The 22,122-nt window shown below is 39.0% G+C and overlaps 1 protein-coding gene across 4 annotated transcripts in view; it reads right to left on the bottom strand.

Moving 5' to 3' along the window:
• The window catches only part of MSRA (methionine sulfoxide reductase A), a 445,744-nt gene extending 424,808 nt beyond the window's left edge, over positions 1-20,936 (bottom strand). For 2 of the 4 annotated variants that reach the window (XM_077769707.1, XM_077769706.1), the window contains exon 1: positions 20,593-20,933. In XM_077769707.1, coding sequence (XP_077625833.1) covers positions 20,593-20,728 — 136 coding nt within the window. In that variant the 5' untranslated portion in view covers positions 20,729-20,933. Of the gene's footprint in view, positions 1-20,592 lie in introns of all 4 variants that reach the window. The other 2 variants (XR_013336409.1, XM_077769705.1) reach the window with 2 other exon arrangements.
• Between the last annotated feature and the right edge of the window lie 1,186 nt (positions 20,937-22,122).

The raw sequence follows: 22,122 nt of genomic DNA, 5'->3' as shown, positions 1-22,122 counted from the left end.
GGTTAGGGATTGGCTGACAGAGGGGGAAGAGCTGGGGTGTGGTCATATGAGGGCAACACAGGGGATCCTTGTGGTGACAGACCTGGTCTGTATCCTGGATGTGATGTACCATAGATTTTCAAGATGTTACCACTGGAGAAACTGATTGAAAGGTATTATTGTTTTTTTATAACTGCATGTGAGTCTACAATGATCTCAAATTAAGAAATTTAATTTAAAAAAATTTTAAACAGGCTGCAGACCTTTAGCCATACTCAAGAATAAGATGTAACATCTCAAGAGACTAGAGGCATCAAGGAATCCCTGGCAGACAGAAAGCTGTGATTGAGATGAGCAAAAGGAACAGATAGACCAAAACATGAGTATAGTACCATGAAAGTTCCATGACTATGCGTGGTAGCACCCTCAAGTGGGAGACAGCTAGGAACAGCCTGCCAGGGTTTGGCAGAGCCATGGAAGTGGGCACAGCTTGTCTTGAGAATCCCTATGTGTTCTTTCTGCCCTTCTCCAGCCAGTGTTCAGGTCAGTGTTTAGGACAGAGAAAAAGGGAAGGGCTCCAGGTAGCTGATGATATCCAGGACAAAATTGGGAACCAGACAAGCTCTGAAGGCCAGCTGCTGTCCTCAGCTGTCCACATCCCCTATTCTCCCTGAGAACAGTAAAGGACACAAGAGCCCACAGCTGCTCAGACCCTCTTCCAGGACTGCCTGCTCATGGCTGTGAGTCTAGAAAAGATGAGCTCACAGTCGGGAACAATTAGAAATATGTGGACTGCCAAGTTGGAGAAAGACCAGAACAAGAAGCCTTTCCAGCTTGTAGGGCTTCACAACTAAACTTTATAAGAAGAGTGATTAATATCTTTATATATGTAAAAGATAGTATTGCATTCATGAAACAACAGGATCTTCATTTTTATAAAACAGACTAGAGAGGAGATCTGAAAAATGAAGGAATATAATTGTTGCCATTAAGAACTTCATAGAATAGCTGCAGAGCAGAATGAAAAAACAGCAAAGTCAGTCAGGTAGGAGACTGAGACTAAGGAATTCTTCCAGAATGTAAGATGAAAGGATAAAGACATAGAAAGTTTAAAGGAATCAGAGAAAATAGCTCTAGATTTACCAATATCTAACAAACAGACGTTTATAAAGGAGAAATGGAGATAATGCAGAGGAGCCGATGGTTAAGGAAATAATATCTAAGAATTTCTTAGAACTGGAAAAAAAAGACATAAACTTTAGAATGAAAGGGTTACCATATGCTAAGCTGTATACTAATATAAAAAATTTTTAGAAATTTAAAATATAGAAAAGAATCCCAAAAGTTATCAGACAAGAAAAATATTATTAACAGTCAAAAATCTGATTTAGAGACACCTGGGTGGCTCAGTCAGTAGAGCATCCAATGCTCAATTACAGCTAAAGGTCATGATCTCATGCTTCATGGGATCAAGCTCCGTGTTGAACTCTGTGCTGACAACACAGAGCCGGCTTGGGATACTCTCTCTCCCTCTCCCTCCTTCCTCTCAAAATAAATAAATAACTTTTTTAATGTTGATTTTTGAGAGAGAGAGACAGAGAAAGAGCAGGGGAGGGACAGAGAGAGACGGAGACACAGAAGCCAAAGCAGGCTCCAGGCTCTGAGCTGTCAGCACAGAGCCTGATCTGGGGTTCGAACCCACGATCATGACCCCAGCCAAAGTCAGACACTAAACCAATTGAGCCACCCAGGCACTCCAATAAATAATTTTTTTTAAAAAATATTCTAATTTAAAGCAGAATTCTAACCAACAATTCTGGAAGTGGGAACCTTTACTGCTGAAAAAGAAAACAGATCAAAACAAAACAGGGCTTTGAATGGAGATTTCTGTATCTAGCCAATTTAGCATTCAAATGAGGTGAAATAAAGGCATTTTTCAGACATACAAACTTTCAGACAGAAAATTTACCACCCTAAATCCTCTTTTTTTTTTTATCTTTTTTAATGTTTTATTTATTTCTGAGAGAGACAGCGTGAGCGGGGGAGGGTCAGAGAGAGAGGGAGACACAGAATCTGAAACAGGCTCCAGGCTCTGAGCTAGCTGTCAGCACAGAGCCTGACGCAGGGCTTGAACCCACGAACCATGAGATCATGACCTGAGCCGAAGTCGGACGCTCAACCGACTTAGCTACCCAGGCACCCCCCTAGATCCTCTCTTAAAGAGACTACCACAAACTGTATTTCACAAAAAGAAAAATGCTATAAAGTATAAAAAAACAATAACGAGCAAATTCTGTTGTATATTCTTTATGATACTTAATATTGTATTATATTAACTCTGTATCTTTTACTAATTTTCCCCTTATTATGAAACGGATGTTTCTGTTGAAAAGTTATTCACAATAATCAAATTTGCCAGTTACAGGAGTTTGGGGGCATAGGGTAGACTGGAGAGAAATAAAATTGTTACAACATATTTAAAACACTGAAGGATTCTGGGGTGCCTGGGTGGATCAGTGCATTAAGTTTCTGACTTTGGCTCAGGTCATGATCTCACCATTTGTAAGTTCAAGCCCCACATCAGGCTCTCTGCCTGTCAGTGCACTGCTTCAGATCCTCTGGCCCCCTCTCTTTCTGCCCTCCCTCACTCATGCTCTCTCTCACTCTCTCAAAATAAATAAACATTGAATGAATGAATGAAATACTGAAGGACTCTTAGATCATGGTTGGTTTCCTTTGATCCACAGATAACAAATATACAAATGTCAACTGGAACACATTCTATACAGACAGTATATAGGGCTGCCATTAGTATTTCTGGACAATTGGTTCATTCATTCAACATTTATTACATCTAGTATTCACAAAACTCTACCCTACACCCTGAGAAGAGCACAATCTGGATAAATACAATCTAGATTCAGCTCTTAAGTGGTTCACAATTTAGTGGCAGTGATAGACAGGAGCACATGTAATTATGATGCAAAATATAAGTATTATGAAAAGATAAAAATAAAACACAAGATTGCAGAGATAGTAATGATTAATTTTGAACTTAGGAATCACATAAAATTAGTTCATGGGTTGATAAGTAAACTCTAATAATTCCCAATGAAATTACTTCTATAGTCAAGATAAGTATACTATTAATATTTTTTTATTTTTTTATTTGTTACAGAGAGAGAGAGAGCGCAAGAGCACTGAGTAAGGGAGAGGGGCAGAGGGAGAGAGAGAGAAAATCCTAAGCAGGCTCCATGCTCAGTGTAAAGTCCAATTCTGGGCTCAATCCCAGGACCCTGGGATCCTGTCAGGAGCTGAAATGAAGAGTCAGACACTCAACTGACTGAACCACCCAGGCACCCCTATTATTAATGATTTCTGATCAGAAGTAAAGGAGACCAAATGTTGCAAAATGTTACACCCACCCTGCCAAAGCAAAGCATAGAGTTTCACAACGATCCAATAACCTTGGTGCTTGTTCATACTAACAGTGAGGATTATTCAGACAATGTGAGGGTTTTGTCATTGTTTTCATTATACTGTTACATCACTGTTGTCACATTATATTTTGCCATAATGAGCTAGTTGTAACTACTGGTACAACTTAAAATTCATCAGATTTAAGAGTCATTTATCATCTTAAATTAAAAGATAAATTAAAAATGTCCCCTAATGCGGCACTGGTATTAAAAAACAAAAACAGGCTGCAGGCCAAATTTGGTCCACAGGCCTGTTTTGCCAACCTCTGGTTTGTAGCAAAGGTGCTAAAACTTTTTAGTCCAGTTCATCAAATGTAATTGGGTCATAACTCTAGATGCAAATTGACCTTTAAGTTCTCAGAACAAACAAAACCATAACCTGGCTGCCAAGCTGTATGTAGTGCAATCCAAATGCACTGGCAAACATCAAAGACTCATAGGATGTTTATACTTTATGGATAAGATACTTACCATCTGCCTGCTTGAACATCTGACTTCCCCACAAAGTATGCATCATCACAGAAGCAACATTCTTTCTAGTCTCCATTACGATCCAAACTCCTTACTTAGGATGACTTCAAGGCATTGCATAACCTAACACAATCTCCTTTGGCTAGATTTTACAAGGAAAGTATTCATAAGTTATTACCATACATATACCATATACCATGATTACTAAACATATCTATTGTATTAATGGAGCCAAATACTTAGTGATTGATATAGAGATTGCCTTTGTTTTGTTTTATTCTAATAAACTATAGTACATACACACCCTGGGATATTATACAGCCATTAAAAACAACTAATATATCTTCAGCAAATTAGGGATAGAGGGGAACTTCCTCCACCTGATAAAAGAATATGTACACAAAACCTACAGCTAACATGAAAATTAATGATGAGAAACTTGATGCTTTTCCACTAAGATCAGAACAAGGCAAGGATGTACCCTGTCACTACTCCTATTCAACATCATACTGGAAGCACTAGCTAATGCAATAAGAAAAAGAAAAACTTGGNAATTTGACAATAAACTATTTGTAAAAAAAAAAAGAAAAAGAAAAAGAAAAACTTGGTATACAGATTGGGAAGAAAGAAATCAAACTGTCTGTTCACAGAGGACATGACTGTCTATGTAGAAAACCCTAAAGAATAAATAAACAAACAAATCCCTAGAACCAATAAGTGATTATAGGAAGGTTATAGGATACAAGGTTAGTATACAAAAGTTAACTGCTTTCTTACATGCCAATTGGAATTTGATGATGACCAACTGGAATTTGGAACTTTAAAAAATACATACCATTTACATTAGCACCAAAAGAAATTAAATACTGAGGTATTAATCTAACCAAATATGTAGACGATCTATATGAGGAAAACTATAAAATTCTCATGAAAGAAATTAAAGAATATCTAAACAAATGGAGAATTATTCCATGCATACAGGTAAAAAGACTCAATATTGTCAAGTTGTTAAGTCTTCCCAACTTGATCTATAGATTCAACACAATTCCAGTCAAAATCCCATTAAGTTATTTTGTGGATATTGACAAGCTGATTTTAAAGTATATATGGAAAGTGGGGGGAAAAAAAAGCCAGAGTTGCCAATGCAATTGAAGAACAAAGTTGGATGACTGAAACCACCCAACTTCAAGACTTACTATAAAGCTACCATAATCAAGACAGTGTGGTATTGGTTTAAAAAAAAATTGACAAATGAACCAATGGAAATAAATGGCCCAGAAATAGACACATATAAATATAGTCAATAAATCTTTGACAAAGGAGCAAAAGCCATGCAATGGAGAAAAACAGCCTTTTTAACAAGTGCTACAACAACTGGACATTCACATGCAAAAAAAAAAAAAAAAAAATTCTGGACCCAGATCTTAATCTTTCACAGAAACTAACTCAAAATTTAAAAGGCAAACCCATAAAACTTCTACAAAGTAACATAGGAGAAAAGAAAACATAGGTGACCTTAGGTTTGGCAATGGCTTTTTAGATACTACATTAAAGTGCAATCCATAAAAGAAAAAATTGGTAAGTTGAACTTCATTAAAATTAAAAATGTCTGCTCTGCAAAAGACACTGTAAAGAGCAAAAGAAGACAAGCCACAGACTGGGAGAAAATATTTATAAAAGACATCTGATAAAGGACTGCTATCCCAAATATACAAAGGATTCTTAAAATTCAACAAGGCGTGCCTGGGTGACTCAGTGGGTTAAATGTCTAACTCTTGATTTCAGCTCAGGTCATGATCTTATGGTCGTGAGATGGAGTCCCATGTTGGGCTCCACACCGGGCACTGGAGTCTGCTTAAGATTCTCTCTCTCTCTCTCTCTCTGCCCCTTCCCTAGCTAACTCTCTCTCTCTCTCTCTAAACAATAAAAAATAAATAAATGTTTTAAAAACTTCAAAAGAAAAAAAAACAATCCAATTTAAAAATGGACAGGGGTGCCTGGGTGGCTCAGTCAGTTAAGTGTCCAACTTCAGCTCAAGTCATGAAGTCGCAGTCCTAAGTTCAAGACCCATGTTAGGGCCTGTGCTGACAGCTCAGAACCTAGAACCCGGAGCCTGCTTCCATTCTGTGACTCTCTCTCTCTGCCTCTCTCTCTTTCTCTCTCTCTCAAAAAAAATAAATAAATGTTAAAAACTTTTTAAATAAATAAAAATAGACAAAAGACATGAACAGACACTTCACCAAAGAGGATATACAAATGATAAATAAGCATATGAAAAGACATTCATCATCACATGTCACTAGGGAATTTCAAATTAAAACAAAAAGATAGCACTATATACCTACTAGAAAGGCTAAAATCCAAAACACTGACAACATCAAATGGTGACAAGGATGTAAAGCAATAGGAACTCCCATTCTTTGTTGGTAAGAATGCAAAATGGTACAACCACTTTGGAATACAGTTTGGCAGTTTCTTATAAAATTAAACATACTCATACCATATGATCCAACAATCATGGTTCTTGATAGTTACCCAAAGTTAATAGCATGTCTACACAAAACTGGTACAAGAATGTTTATAGCGGCTTTATTAATAATTACCCAAACTTGGAAGCAACCAAGATATTCTTCAATAGGTGAATGGATAAACAAATTGTAGTACACCCATACGATGGAATATTATACAGCACTGAAACGAAATGAGCTATCATGATATGGAAGAACCCTAAATGCATACTGCTAAGTGAAAGAAGCCAACTTGAATAGGATACATACTGTATAATTCCATATATATGACATTTTTGGAAAAGCAAAACCATGAAGACACTAAAAAGATAAGTGGCTTTCGGAGGTTCAGGAGGGAAGAAGAGATAAACAGGCAGAACATAGGGGACTTTTAGAGCAGTGAGACTATTCTGTATGATACTATAATGGTTATATACACATCATTGTAGATTTGTCAAAACCCATAGAATATACAAAAAAATGAACCCTGATGTAAAAATGAACCCTGATGTAAAATATGGACTTTAGTTAATGACAGTGTATCAATACTGGCTCATTGATTGTAACAAATGTGCCATACTAATACTAAACGTTAACAACAAGGGAAATGGGGTGGGGGGGTTGTATATATATGAGAATCGTACTTCCTGCTCAATTTTTCTATAAACCTAAAACTGCTCAAAGAAATAAAGTGTATTAATTTTTTAAAAAGAATATTTTAAGATATACCTGTTACTTGGAGATATTTCCATGATGTACATAATAAGAAGAGGAAAATGGAGAGAATATAAGCTGACCCATTTTTATAATCACACCAACATTTTGGACACTGGTTACTTGGGAAGTTGGGCGAAGAGAATGAAAATGATTAAAAACTTACTGACAGATCAAACCTTGAGTGAAACTATAAATAAAAATCTGAGATTGAAGTAACAAAGGCCCCGACGCAAGGAGAAGCCATCTCGGCATAGATTGGGTAAACCAGCCCACTCCAAGGCAGTGAAAGAATCCGATACCAGACCCACTGGGTGGAGAAACTAGAAACAGAACAAAGATCACTTGTTTCCTTACTCATTAGTTTAATATAACCATACGGAGATAACAGTAGAGAATCCTCAGTTTTTAAATTATCAATTTTGTTTGTCAACCATCCTACAAGTTCCAAAGCAAACATACACCTAAAATGAAGCCTAGATTTTAAGCTCTTTAACCAATCCCCTTATCCTGAAAAAAAAAAAAATTGTTGGGCTTTTAATGAACCAAAATAGTTCAGCATTATAAGTTCCAGCATTATATTAATAGAAATCCCTTGGTTCATATCTTGCCCCTGGACATGCATATTTAAATTTATACAGCTTATTCCTTAAATCGGGTGTGCGTTGCCGCGAAAGTACTGCAGCAGAGAGCAACCTAATCTTATTCGTCCAACTCCTAATTTTCACCAGAAAGTAATTACTCCCTTTTATTCCACTTAACATAAATCCACAGAGCCTCATAGGATGAGCCTAATCCTGAAGAAGAATAAGTAGAAAAAACGTTCTGTTGGTTTTTTGGGGTTTTTTTTTTTTTTCAGTTTCTTAAAATAAAAAGTTATCCGGGTTCCTCAGCCCTCTTTTTACATTCAGAGGCAGCTGGGTGCAGTTTCTTTCTACTCTTGGAGGTCTGCGGTCTCCCGGCAACCTGGCTCCGGTTGTCAGGGAGAGACCCCGCCTGAGCCGGGGCTGTTATCAGGCCCGCCGCAGTCCTCCGTGGGGGGGAGCGGGGAGCTCTGCGCCGCGCTTCTTCATGCCACTGCACACGTCCCGGTGTGCGAGGAATGCTAAGTGGTTAGCTAGGAACTCTGGGGACCCGCAGGAGTTGCTGCAGAGGGCTTACTGCTGGATGACGTAGCTCTTTATGAATTGGCTCTCAGGAAGAGATAAGGAAATGGAGGTTTTCGGCAATGCAGCGTTTTCTCCGGGGCTCTATTTGACAGCTGGCTACTCCATTCTGCAAACTCTAACGTGGTTTTCTTTTCGTCTGCTAACTACAGTACATTCAGGATTTTTTCACTTTAGATTCCATTTTCTCCAGCTGGAAAGCTATGAATTCCCTCACAGTATTTCATTTTCATGACTCTTGCCTTTTGGGTAAAATCTGTTAAAATATCGATTTTTTTTTTAGTTGGCCAAAGAATAAGTTTTGGTCTCATGTGAACAATGCTTTTTAATTCTTCGCAGTGCATTTGACCTAAGCAAAGTATAAATTCCCTAACAGTAAACTACTAATAAAAATAATCAAAGGTAAAATAGGAAAAAGTTACAGAAGAAAATTCAAGACTAATGTTATTACCTTACCATGGTAATATTGTCAAAAGAATTCATTTTCTATACATGCCCAGGGAAGACATTCAATATTTCTAAATTTTATTCTTCATTTTATAAAAATGTAATGATAATATATTCATTGGAACATACTGTAACTCTGAATTTCTTCCATTTTCACTATTAGCAATCTTTCCTATATTATAATGCAAATTTAATACACTTACTCAACAACAAGCTAGTGGATCAGAAATAAACCCTGCTGAGAAACACTGCAGATATGCTCATACCTGCAGGAACCATGTCTTTCTTTATGAAGGACAATAACCTTATCTGACCTCTCATAAAAGACCCAGTTTACAGAAGAGATCCCAGCTAACCCAGAGGATATGGGAGTCTTCGGTCAAGGTAAAAATCAAGCATTTAGCATTGTTAAAAAAATAAAACAAGACATTTGGCTCAAAATGGAGTTGCTATGCAAAGCCTCACATAACCAAACCAAGACTTAGTTACAGTTCCGGCTCTCCAGAAATTAAATCTTAAGCCAGTCGATCAGGAGTTGCCGGATCAGCGCTAGTTAGCTAGTTGCCATTGCCTAGAGGAACATATCCTTGCATTAACCAACCAGCTTTTTTGCCTAGCATAACTTCCTTGTTCCCATTCCCTTCTGCCTATATCTGTGTCCAAGCTCCTTGGAGCTCCTTTCTATCTGCTAGATCAGATGCTGAGCAATTCAACTTTTGCTCAAATAAACTCTTAAAAAATTAATATGACTCAGTTTATCTTCTAACAGGATCATGAGTCAAAGTAGTCAAGTATCTTGTCAAATGTAAAGAACATTTTGATAGGACATTTAGGGGAAAGGTATCAGAAGACCAAGCAGCTTAGCCATTGTAACCCAAGTAAGACCTCTGGCATGCCAGCAGGGCACCATAACCAGACTAAGAGTTCAGGAACCACCAGGAAGAAAAATAGCAATCACTGAGCTCCACATATATTACACAAACTCAACTTTCACCTCCCTAAAGAGACACAGTGGAATGAAATTTCAAAACAAGGCCCTAAAGCTCCACCACAAACTCCAAGAGCAATCGAAGTTTGAAACTGCTCCCAAAAGGCAGCATGGAAGGGGAAGAACTGAATTGAGCCTTGAAAGACCCAGGAAGATTTAGATGGGCTGTGAGTGAGAAAGCAAATGTCCTGGAAGGAAGGAACTAAGCGCAGAGTCAGCTGAGCGGGGTAGGGGGAGTACAGAGCTCAGGAACACTGAGGTTAGCAACAAGTTACAGGAAGTTTCTAACTCCAGGATGAAGAGTGTCATCACGTTAGCTAGGATGCAACAGAAATTACGCAAATCAGAGGGCTGCAACCTTTCAGTAGAAGGGAGGAGAGGGAAAAGACAATAGCAGGCAAGGAATGAGTTCATTCATACATTGTACGCACTACCATATTGACTTGTTAGGCATGTGCAATCGAACTGAAGTGCCTAACTAATAAAATATGTATAAGTTCCTTATGTATATGTAAGCTCCCTGCCCCCACTCCCAATACACCAAATAAAAGCTTCCTGTGCTAATCCCATGGGAAGACAGTGCTTTGAGAGCTATGACTCTGTCTCCTTACTTATAACAAGTAATAAAAAGTTCTTTGCTTTCAACACTTCCTTGGGTTGTGTTCAATTTGATGCAGCCCAAGTGCAACTGAACTTGACTTGAGCTCACTTACAATCACACCAACCACATACAGTCACCATTATTTCCTACACAGTGGTAGTATCAAATTTGAGGTTTAAACAGATGTCTGATAGCAGTGCTCACAGTAAACTAAGAAGGATAAAGGCAGAGACAAAAGAAAGTGTGATGGTTATTTTATGTGTCAACTTGACTGGGCTAAGGGATACTCAGATGGTGGGTAAAACCTTCTTTCTGGGTGTGTCTGATGCTCTCAGACAAATTGGGAATTTATGATGGAAGAGAGATGAAAGAATAGGATACAGAGGGTCCATGACTTTCACTCATAATGCATTTACACTCTGAATCCATATTTTGCAGAATTCAGTCTTTCATATTTCCTCAGAGTTCAAAGCTTTTGGCTGGCACAAGATGACAGGGCCAGCCAGCTACTGAGGCATGGAAAGGGACCCAGCCATCTGCCAGGTTGGCAGGACACTGGGGTCTGTGAAGGAAGGGGCAGACCGAGCCTAGCAAAGAGACCTCCACTCTGGTCCTTGCTGAAGGCCTGGAGGCCTCTGGCTCCCTTGAGGCCCATGTCACAGGCTGATGTCTCCTCACCCAACCAGCTCCCCATTCCTTGCCTCAGCTGTCCTCCCTCTTCTCCCTTCCCCAGATGATGTGAGGGGTTGCTATGACCCCAGATCCTGAGGGTAGCAGGCCAGGATCTCCCATGGACTATGCTGAGCAGGACACATCTTTCCCAACCACTGCTGCAGATTCCTAGCAAATCCCAACTTTAAAGATTTAAAGATGAGGGGCTCCTCATTTGTCCTGGAAAGTAGAAGAGTTTACTACTGGTTATAAGAATGATTGGGAAGAAAGTCTGAAGTCAGCCCAAGTCTATCAACACTAGTAAAAAAAATGACTTAGAGTATTACCCCAGGGACAAAAGGTCAGCTATGTTAGCTTCTCTGTGTCATACTGGTCATACAATGGTCACACAAAAAGACCACCTTTAGCCAACATTAACCATACTTTACCTGATATCCATACATCATAACTGAGCGGGTAGTGTCCTCTGTGAACTGCTACAGACTAAGTAATAAAACAGGATCAACCATGGCCAGTGCCTCCCTTCAAGGAGTGAAACATGGCTCCTCCCTCTGGACAGCCTTCTTTCTTTTTTTTTTAAGTTTCTTTATTTTTGAGCGAGAGAGAGAGTGGGGAAGGGGCACAGAGTGAGGTGGGGACACAGGATCTGAAGTGGGCTCTGCGCCGACAATAGAGAGCCCAGGACTCAGGACTCAAACCCACAAACTGCGAGATCATGACCTGAGCCAAAGTCAGACACTTAACCAACTGAGCCACCCAGGCGCCCTAGGACAGCCATCTTTCAAGGTAGCTCTCCTTCATATCAGGTGATAAAATATTGATTTAACAACCTGGGTAGTAGCACAGTATCTAAGTAACAATGTGAGATCCAAGAGAAGGATTCATGAAATAGTGCATGATAGTCTGTCCCGAGGAAAAGCAAGGGATCACTTAGGTTGGAAAGAATAGGGAATCAGGGCAAGTTTAGAGGAAGGGGTAGTATAAGGATATATGGAAAAGTTTATTTCACCTGAGCAACCATTTAACAAACATTTAATGAATGACTAAATGAAAACACCGGTATGTGGAACCCACTTGGGTAGAAACACATGAGCAGCTCCAGAGGCAAAACACTGAAATACATTAGCCAGAGACACGGTGGGAAGAAAAGCTGAGATGGTAAGGAGCAGATCAGGAGAGGTATGGAATACCCTTATGCCAGGGACTTCAGGAAAACATTGAGGGTTCTGAACCAGAGGGTAAAATAAAGAGCTTTAGACAAGATGCAGGGAGGAAAAATAATAGCTCTGTGTCCTACAATTTAGAAATTAATCACACATTGGGGAAAATTCTTCTAAAAGGAAAATTGTTTTCTATCATTTTCTTTTAAAAGTCTATGTACATCACTCAAAATAAAAGAAATACACATAATGCCTTCTACATAATAGTGGAAGGAATTTGTCCCCAAAGATCTTTTCTTTGTATAAATGATGCCACCACAATTGATGCTTCAATAAAAATGAATATTTATGAAATGTAAAATGACTTGGATTAACTTATTCCAATTTCACCCTCTAAATATAGATTTTTAAATCACGCCAAAATGTAGATTTTGATTACAAAACCAAGTTGGGAAGGAAAAAAAAAAGACTTACTTGACAAGAAAAAGAGAGCAAAATTTTAAAAAACAGAATTGGAAATAGGGATGACAAAAGATGATAGAAAGGTGGTCAATTAAACTAAAAACCACAGAGAAAGATCATCCTCATAGTAGAGTTCTTTAACTCAATAATGCCGTCATATATCAAGAATCAAGTTACACGAAAGCCTGAAGGAAAATCTCCCACTTGTGTGTTCCATCCATCTTAAGCTCACTGTACAGCCTTCTCCCCAGCTTTTAGTTTCTTAGCTATCCTTTCAAAGTTTCTTTGTGCATACATCTTATTATTTTCCTCCTTGTTCACACAAAAATTAGCATACCATAGAACACTGTTCTGACCTTGCTTTTCTCACTTAACGCTATATCTTGGCAATCTCTCCATACCCATTCATATAGATTTTCCACGTTCTTTTTTTACAGCTGCATATTCCATTGTGAAGACGAACCACAATTTAACTAGCCCCTATTGATGGGCATTTGGGTTGTTTCCAATCTTTGGCTACTGCAAACAACGCTGCAGTGAATAACCTGGTATAGTCATCATTTGGCATGCGTGCAAGTGTATCTGTAGGATAAATTCCCAGAATTGAATTCCTGGGTCAAAAGGTATATGCATTTAAATTTTTTACAGATATTGCCAAATTGCCTTCTGTAAGGGTTGAGCCAATTTACACTCTTGCCAGTAATGTACAAGAGTGCCTTTTTCCTTAAGGATTTACCAACAGAGTGTACCGTCAAAGTTCTGGATTTTTGCCAATCTGAAAAATGAAAAATGGTGTTTGCATTCTCCTCATTATGAGAGAAGTTGCTCACTCTTTTATATGTTTAAGAGCCAATTGTACCTCCTTTTCTATAAACTGTTCATAACCTCTGCCTATTTTTCTAATGGATGTTGGTGTTTTCTTATTAATTTCTAGGAGCTTCTTACATATTAGGGAGAATAGTCCTTCTCTTATAAGTTGCAAATACTTACCCTAGTCTGTCTTTTGAATTTGCTTATGGTAATTACTGCCATGAGAAGATTTTTATTTTGATATGATCTAATTTATCAACTTTTTAAGTCTTATGATTTTCAAGTCATAGTTGGGCTTTCCTTACCCCAAGATTATAAAGGAATTCTCCTTTTCTCACATTTGTTTCATTTTTACATGTAACTAAATGGAGAAACAGTATAGTAGTTAAGATCACAAACTCTAGAGCCAAACTTCCCACATTCTTGTCCCAGCTCCACCATTTACTAGCTATGTGACCTTGGATAAGTCACCTAACCTCTATGGGCCGGTTTCCAGATCAACAAATGCAGATAATAATAATTACCACATGGGGCCTTACTGTGAGGATTAAATGTCTTAGTAAATGTAATTACTAGAGTGCCTGACATAAGCACTCAATAAGCATGAGCTATTATCATCAAATATCTGTTTAAAACTTATCCTCGTTTAAGACGTGAAATACAGATCCAACTTTCTTTTTCCATATGGCTACCCAGTTGTCCCATAACTATTTTTTGAATATTCCATCTTTTCCCCACTGACTTAAGATATCTCCTTTAAGATATACTACATTCCCATACATATTTAAGAATTTCTCATCTTTCTATTCTGTTCCATTGACCTATCTATTCATGGAGAAGTATCACACTGATTAAATTATTGACTTTTACTTTTACTATGTGGTAGGGCTAGCTGTCCCTCTTTGCTCTTCTTTGACAGTCACTATAACTCTTCCTGTTTATTTGTCCCTATGAATTTTTATTCATTTTTTAAGTAGGCTTCACCCAGCGCACAGCCCCACACAGGGCTTGAACTCAGCACCCTGAGATCAAGACCTGAGCTTAGATCAAGAGCTGGACATTTAACCAATTGAACCACAAAGGCACCCCACCATATGAATTTTTTAAAGTAGTGTATCTGCCCCTAGAATGAAACAAAAAATATTAGTTTTTATTAAAACCATGTTACCCTATAAGTTAACTTAGGGAGAACTGATATGTGTTTCCTGTTCAGTCGTCCTATCCAAGAACCTGGTATGTCTTGCTATTTGTGCAAGTCTTCTTTTGTGTCCTTGTCCTTCAGTAGTGTTTTAAAGTTTTCTTCACGTGGATCTTGCACATCTCTTGCTGAGTTTATTCATAAATTTTAACTTTTTTGGTTGCTATTATAAATGGAGTGTCTTCTTCCATATATTTTCTAACAAGTCGTTTACACAGAGTAAAGCTATTGGTTGTTGTCTAGTAAATACCCTAAGACCATACTATTAATGCTCTTGGATTTTCCAGATATATAATCTCATTATCTTCACATTAGTGTCCTTTTTACCTTCTCTTTTCCAATTTGTACATTTCTAATTGCTTCTCCTATATATAATGCATTAGCTACCACTTATAAAACAATGTTAAATAATAACCAATCACCCAGAGTAGGCCTAGTCATGCTTTAATCCACTTTAGGCAGGCTTAGAAAAGTTGCACAGTAAAGAAATTTGAAGGTTTAAATCTCACCTCTTGCAGAGTAGAAATCTACTAGGCCACAATTTATAAAAAGATGAACATTTTCTCAACACCAAAAGAATAATAATCCAATTAAAAACTGGGTACAAGAAATGAACAGACATTTCTCCAAAGAAGACATACAAATAGCCAAAAGACACATGGAAAAATGCTCAGCATCACTTATCATCAGGGAAATCAGAATCAAAATCACAATGAGATATCACCTTACATCTGTTAGAATGGCTAAAATCAAAAACACAAGAAACAACAAGTGTTGGTGAGGATGTGGAGAAAAAGGAACCTTCAAGTACTGTCAATGGAAATGCAAACTGGTACAGCTACTGAAGAAAACAATATGGAGATCCCTCAAAAATTAAAAATAGAATTACCATATTATCCAGTTATTCTACTACTGGGTATTTACCCAAAGAAAACAAAAACACTAATTCAAAAAGATATATGCAGCCCTCTGTTTATTGCAACATTATTTATAATAGCCAAATTATGGAAGCAATCCAAGTATCCATCAATAGGTGAATGAATACAGAGGATGTGGTTATATATATACACACATATACACAACGGAATAGTACTCAACCATTAAAATAATGAGATCGGGGCACCTGGATGGCTCAGTTGGTTAAGCGTCCGACATGGGATTTCAGCTTAGGTCAGCTTAGGTCATGATCTCAGGTTTTGTGGGATCAAGACCAATGTCGGACTCCATGCTGACAGCAGAGCCTGCTTAGGATTCTCTCTTCCCCTCTCACTCTGCCCCTCCCCTGCTCATATTCATTCTCTCTCTCTCTCTGTCTCTCTCTCTCTCAAAATAAATAAATAAACTTTAAAAAAAAGAAAGTTTAGGGGTGCCTGGGTGGCTCAGTCGGTTAAGCGTCTGACTTCGGCTCAGGTCATAATCTCACAGTTCATGAGTTCGAGCCCCACCTCAGGCTCTGTGCTGACAGCTCAGAACCTGAAGCCTGCTTTAGATTCTGTGTCTCCCTCTCTCTCTGTCCTCCCCTGCTCGCACTCTGTCTCTCTGTCTCTCTCTCTCTCAAAAATAATAAATAAACATTAAAATTTTTTTAAAAATAAAATTTTAAAAAAGAATGAGATCTTGACATTTGCAACAACATCGATGGATCTAGAGAGTATAATGCTAAGTGAAGTTAGTCAGGGAAAGATAAATACTATATGATTTCACTCATATGTGCCATTCAAGAAACAAAACAAAGAAAAAAAGAGATAAACCAAAAAACAGAGTCTTAAATGTAAAGAACAAACAGATAGTTACCAGAGGGAAGGAGGGGGGGGGGGTAGGGATAAAACAGGTGAAGGCAATTAAGATTACACTTATCGTGATGAGCACTGAGTGAAGTACTGAATTATTGAATCACTATATTGTATACCTGAAACTAATATAATACTGTATGTTAACTACGCTAGAACTGAAACAAATTTTAAATCATGAAAATTTTCTTAAGAACACAAAAAGTTAAGATTAAAGCTAAGATGATTAACCCTTAACAACAAAAGTATTTAGTAATGGCACACACCAGCTACTAGGCTGAGCAAGAGTGGACCATCTCCACATTTTTTCCTGATTGGGACTTCAGTGGGAATTTCTACGTTTCTTCAATAAGCGTGATGTTGGCCTTTGGACAGAAATAGATTTATTATATCATGTTAAGGAAGTATCCGTCTCTGAGTGTTATTATCAAGAAAAGTTGATAGTCAATTATCAACTTGCCCTTTCCAGCATCCGGATGACAGTTACATCATTTTTCTTCATAGATCAATTAAATGATGAATTATATTAATAGATTTCCTAATACGGACCCATCCTTGCATCCTTGCATACGGGCCCTAACTCCCATTGCTGGACTCTGTTCACTCATATTTATTTAGCAGTTTTTCATCAATATTCATAAGTGGGACAGGTCTGTAGTTTTATTTTTTGTGCAATCTTTATCAGGTTTGGTTTTAATACTATACTTACTGCTTAAAAAGAATCTGACAATTCTTTTAGTTTAAATACTGTTAGAATGATCTGCTCTTTAAATATTTAGTAGAAGTGTCAGTGTAAAACTGTCTGAACATGATGCTTTGAGAGGAGGCAACTCTTTAACAACTTCATTTCTGCTAGAAAAATCATCGTGTTTAGATTTCCTAAATGTTTCTGGTATCAGTTTGGGTCAGTTATATTTTCCTAAAAATTATCTTTTCCATCCAAGTTTTCAAATTTATTTTCAAAGACTTAAATAAAGAGCCTCTCATGAGTCTTTAAATTTTCAATTTCTATTACTTCCCCTTCTCAGTTCTTAAGTTTGTATATATGTACTTCCTTCCTTTTTTCTTAATAGAGAGCTACATAATTTCAGAAATTTCGTTGTCATAGTTCAATTGCTTTTCAAAGAGGCACCTTTTGGATTACTCATATTGTTCTACTGTTTTTCTACTATATTAAAGTTCTTAAAAGAGTACTCATGAGCAGGTGTTCTACATCTCTTCCCATTCTCCAAAAAAAATCACAGTAATACAGTGAACAGTAAGAATACAAAGGCAAGAAAGCAGAGATTAAATAGGAGCTGTCAATGTTATCTTGAATGATATCTTCAAATCCCAAACACCTGATCAAAAAACAGATAAGCAATAGGCAAAACAAACAAAACAAAACAAAAACCAAACTGCCATAAAAAAAGAAAAACTGGGCTTATACAGTAATTATTTCACTGGAAATAAGATTAGTTCTAACTATAATAAACTCACATTTTAACAACATAGGAGACACTCTGAGATTTTAATTATAAGCCTTCCACCTCCTGCCTGTCTCTAGCAATTAATTGCCCACCATTTCAGTCCAACAAGCATGAATTCCACTTCTCCCCAAAGTTCTCTGAGTGTTGCTGTCTAACCAGGCACTAAAACAGAGAGAGACCGCCTCCACATATCAAAGATCAGGCAAACAAACTGCTCATATGCCCTGCCAGTCAGCCAGTGCTGTCCAGGACCCACTGCTAACCTGAAGTGTGCTTCAAATGAAGCAGTCCCGTCCAAGTTTAGTTGTAACCAATCACCCAAAATAGGATCATGTTTTGATCCACTATAGGTAGCCTGAGAGAAACTAAACCCTAGAGAAGTTTGAAGGATTGAATCTTACCTTTTTGCAAAGTAGAAATCTACTATTAGGCCACAGTTTATAAAAGAGTGTTAACTTTCTTTACGAATACTAAAAAAGGTAGGATTAAGGCTAAGATGATACTCTTCACATGAAAAATATTTGATAATAGTGCACAAAGACAGAGCCTAGAACTAAGCTGAACCAAAGACACTGAATAGGACTTATCTTCTAAAATCAAAAGGTGCTGCTTTTGTCACAGAACTTTTGAGAGTCAGCATACAAATAAAAAACACAGAGATAATAAAGAGAAGTGAAGGGCTGTTAAACAGATTGGAGGTTGGGGTAGAGATGAATTTGACTTTCAAACCAATAACATTAAATCCATAAGCTTCAAGCTTACAGCCACCAAAACCTACCAAGGAGGTAATCATATCCTGCCCATTTCTGGGGCCAATCTGAGAACCTTCAACAAACAGTCAAAGCAAGAGTTGTACCAGGAGTGGAGATTGGACAGATTACAATCTAAACTGAAATATTTGGGGAAGAAAAGAGTTACAACAGCAAAGTAATAAGGACATATGTGTTGCATATGCATATGCATTGTAGGCTTGGCCCTACACCCAAAAAAAAGCAGTTTACTGGTCCAGCTACAGAGATGTATGCACGGCTATATAAAAAGACAAGACGAAAGAGATTGGAACAGAATCAGGCCCTGATTAGAGTTACTGTTTAGAGTAACCCTGTTAGAGTTACTGGGTGGATATGACAAATAAATCATTGGCTCATTTCCATCATGTTGGTTAATCTTTTAACAAAAGTGTCATTTATGTACCAGGTAACTGATTGGGAGGAATTTGGTTAAGATTTAGCAGAACTAAATTTTAGTCAAAGCTCATCTGAACGAGTTTGGAGATCTGATCAAGATGTTTGCATTCGTTTGTTTTTCAGATTTCTGGGAGGGCATACCAAAGACACCAGGAGTATGTAAAGAGGAAGTTCAATGCAAGCACTGCCTTTAAGTACCCATTTATGAATACTGGTTTATAAAAGACCATTTATTTTTAAAATAAAGTTCAAAATTAATTCTCTGAGTCAAAAAACATTTAGGACTGGCCATGAGTTAGAGTTGAAGTGAGGGAGGCATAAGAAGTACAACTGCTAATGTAGATAAACAAGTCACACAGCGTCAGTTTCCAAACTGCCTCAAATCCAAAAAACCTCTACCTTTCCCACTCTCTTACTAGATTACTGTGTACAATATGCAGACCCTCGCTGTGATCTCCTATACCTACCCAATAATTCCTTAGGGAAAAGAAAAACAGAATTCCTAGGAACTTTTAAATGCAGGATTTATCTTGGCATTGAGCCATATGTAGAAGACTAATCACCATTTTCTCCTCCAACAACTCTAAGGCAGTGGTTTACAAACTATGTTGTATTTGTTTAAAGTACAAATTGTCGGGGCCACACTCTGAGAAGCACTGCACCAAGGTATGGTGCCGTGGTTTGTGGACCTGTTAACGGTCTGCAACAGAAGCTGAGGCTTAACGAAAAAAACCTTTAGTTTAACATTACTGGGCACCCGAGCGTGTGATCATTTTTCTGGCTTTTTTTTCTTACTGCATTTTCCAAAAGTATTGGTATGAGATTGGAAAATTGTTAACTTTGTAAAGCACAGCTCTAAAGCTGACGCCCCCGCACTACTGGCGAACAACCAACAGACAGACGAAGACCAGGCTAGGGCAGCTCCTGACAACTGGGAGAAACCAGGCAGTCATGGTGAATAACAGAAGCCCGAGGGCAATTCTTGCAACCAGTACAGAGGACTGAGATACAATTTCAAAACTGCAGCTTTCATCGTTCGGTAGCATTCCATTGCTTCCCGTGACAACACGGCACCATCGCTGCAAGTAGCCAGTATCCCAGCGAACCGTGCACTAGAGAAAAGGGGAGGCACAGAAGCCGGCACTGAGGACACACCTGTGAGTAAGATCGGAAATCGGGTCAGCGCTTTTTCTACCCAAAGTTGGGAGCCATCAGGGTATTTGCACTCTAGGTGAGTTTTACCAACATACTAGATTCTATCAAAATGCTTCATACTGTTTAACGGACTGAGAAGTCAAACAAAGAAAAAGCACCGAACGCCCTCCTCCCCAAGCGGAGCCTCTCCGCGCCTGCGCAAACCCCAACCTGACTAATCCGCCGGAGGCCGGCCCTCCGCTCTCTTCCGGGAGAGCAGAGGACGCGCAGCCGCCGGGTGGTGACGCGCTTGCGCAACGACGACCACCGTGCCTTCTGCGCGTGCCCGAGTTCTTACCCGCTACGGGGATCGGCTCCTTCCGGCCAGGCAAGGCCTCCTGTGGGCTGACGATCTTAGAGGCGGAGTCGCCCATTCTCGGGACAGGAAAGAGGCTGTGGAGAAGCTTGCTAGCTCTCCTGAGGGCCCAGAGCATGGGCGGGTGCTGGCCGAGGGGCCGCCGAGCGAACAGCGCTCTCGAGAGCGGAGCCGCAGCTGAGGAGTGGGCGGCGGGCGCGGGCAGTGGGACCGGCGTGCACCGGGACGCGCTGCGGGTGGGGGGTCCGCCGAGGCCGCGTGCGCTGGGGGCTGTTGCCGCTGCCGTCCCGGAATCAAGGTTACCTAAGGTTCAGGCCTGACGGGCTGTAACTTGAGGGCGTGTTCTCCGCCCGGGGGTAGGGGGTGGGGTAGGCGGCGGCCTGGATGCCTAGTCGTAGGAAGCATCAGCGAATGTTTCTGGTTCGGCTTCAGAAGAAACTTCCCAGGCAGAGAACAAATGTCCTAATGCCCTACGAAGTATGTGAAGTGACAGAGGCCAAAAGAAATAATGCTTAGCCTTTGATTTTAACGTTCGTTCCCTCAGAAACCTTAGCAGTTGTTCAGCATGTCCAATAAGGTATAAGACGACCTCCTTTACAGGCAACGAGGATGTATGTGTATTTCCACTGGAACCATTATAATTCTGAATTATCAAAAAGATGAGTATCCAAAATAAAAACTAAGAACAACTTTTCAAAAATCTCAGTATAGGGAAGATAATTCAGAATTATGTTTTATATATGTATATATACAAACACACACATACGTATACACTGATAAGCCCATTTTGCGAAGGGGAAGATAGAGAAGCAAAGCACTAATACCACCATTAAAGCAGCTTATGTGAATTTAATGCTCCTGGTTTCTTGTTTCTTGTTTCTCAAATCGTGCGAGATAACATTTGTTTCTGTGATAAATTATCAACCCAAAAAATAAGGTGGGAGAAGCCAGATGGGAGACTTGGGAGTTCCATATGTGAAATTTTGGTTTCACACAAATGTTCTGCCAGAATGGGCAGATAGTCTCATGAGGGAAGGAACTTCAGATTAGCACCCACAGAAATGAGAAGGCTTTGACTATACCTCCCCAGTGAGTGAGTTACCTTTTTGTGTTTTTTTTTAATGTATGCTTATTTCTGAGAGAGACAGCATGAGCAGGGGAGGGTCAGAGAGAGAGGGAGACACAGAATCTGAAGCAGGCTCCAGGCTCTGAGCTGTCAGCACAGAGCCTGACGCCGGGGCTCGAACCCACAAACCGTGAAATCATGACCTGAGCCGAAGTCAGACACTTAACCTACTACTGAGCCACCCAGGCGCCCCACGTTACCTTTTTGTTTTAATGTGGTCTGGACTTTAACAGAAGGACAGGAGGACTGGCCCTACAAAATTGTAGAATAAGGTCAGACATGTAACAGGTTTAAAGTCCTTAGTTTGTCATTTAAATTTCCTCTGGGCAATTTGCCTCAATTTTACTTTTGTTTATGCTATAAGATTATACAAAGTTTCTACAGGC

The sequence above is a fragment of the Crocuta crocuta genome, unplaced genomic scaffold (assembly GCF_008692635.1).
Source record: "Crocuta crocuta isolate KB4526 unplaced genomic scaffold, BGI_CrCroc_1.0 scaffold551, whole genome shotgun sequence".
Classification (NCBI taxonomy): domain Eukaryota; kingdom Metazoa; phylum Chordata; class Mammalia; order Carnivora; family Hyaenidae; genus Crocuta; species Crocuta crocuta.
The sequence above is the reverse complement of the archived record's forward strand: the minus strand, read 5'-3'. Positions and strand labels throughout refer to the sequence as shown.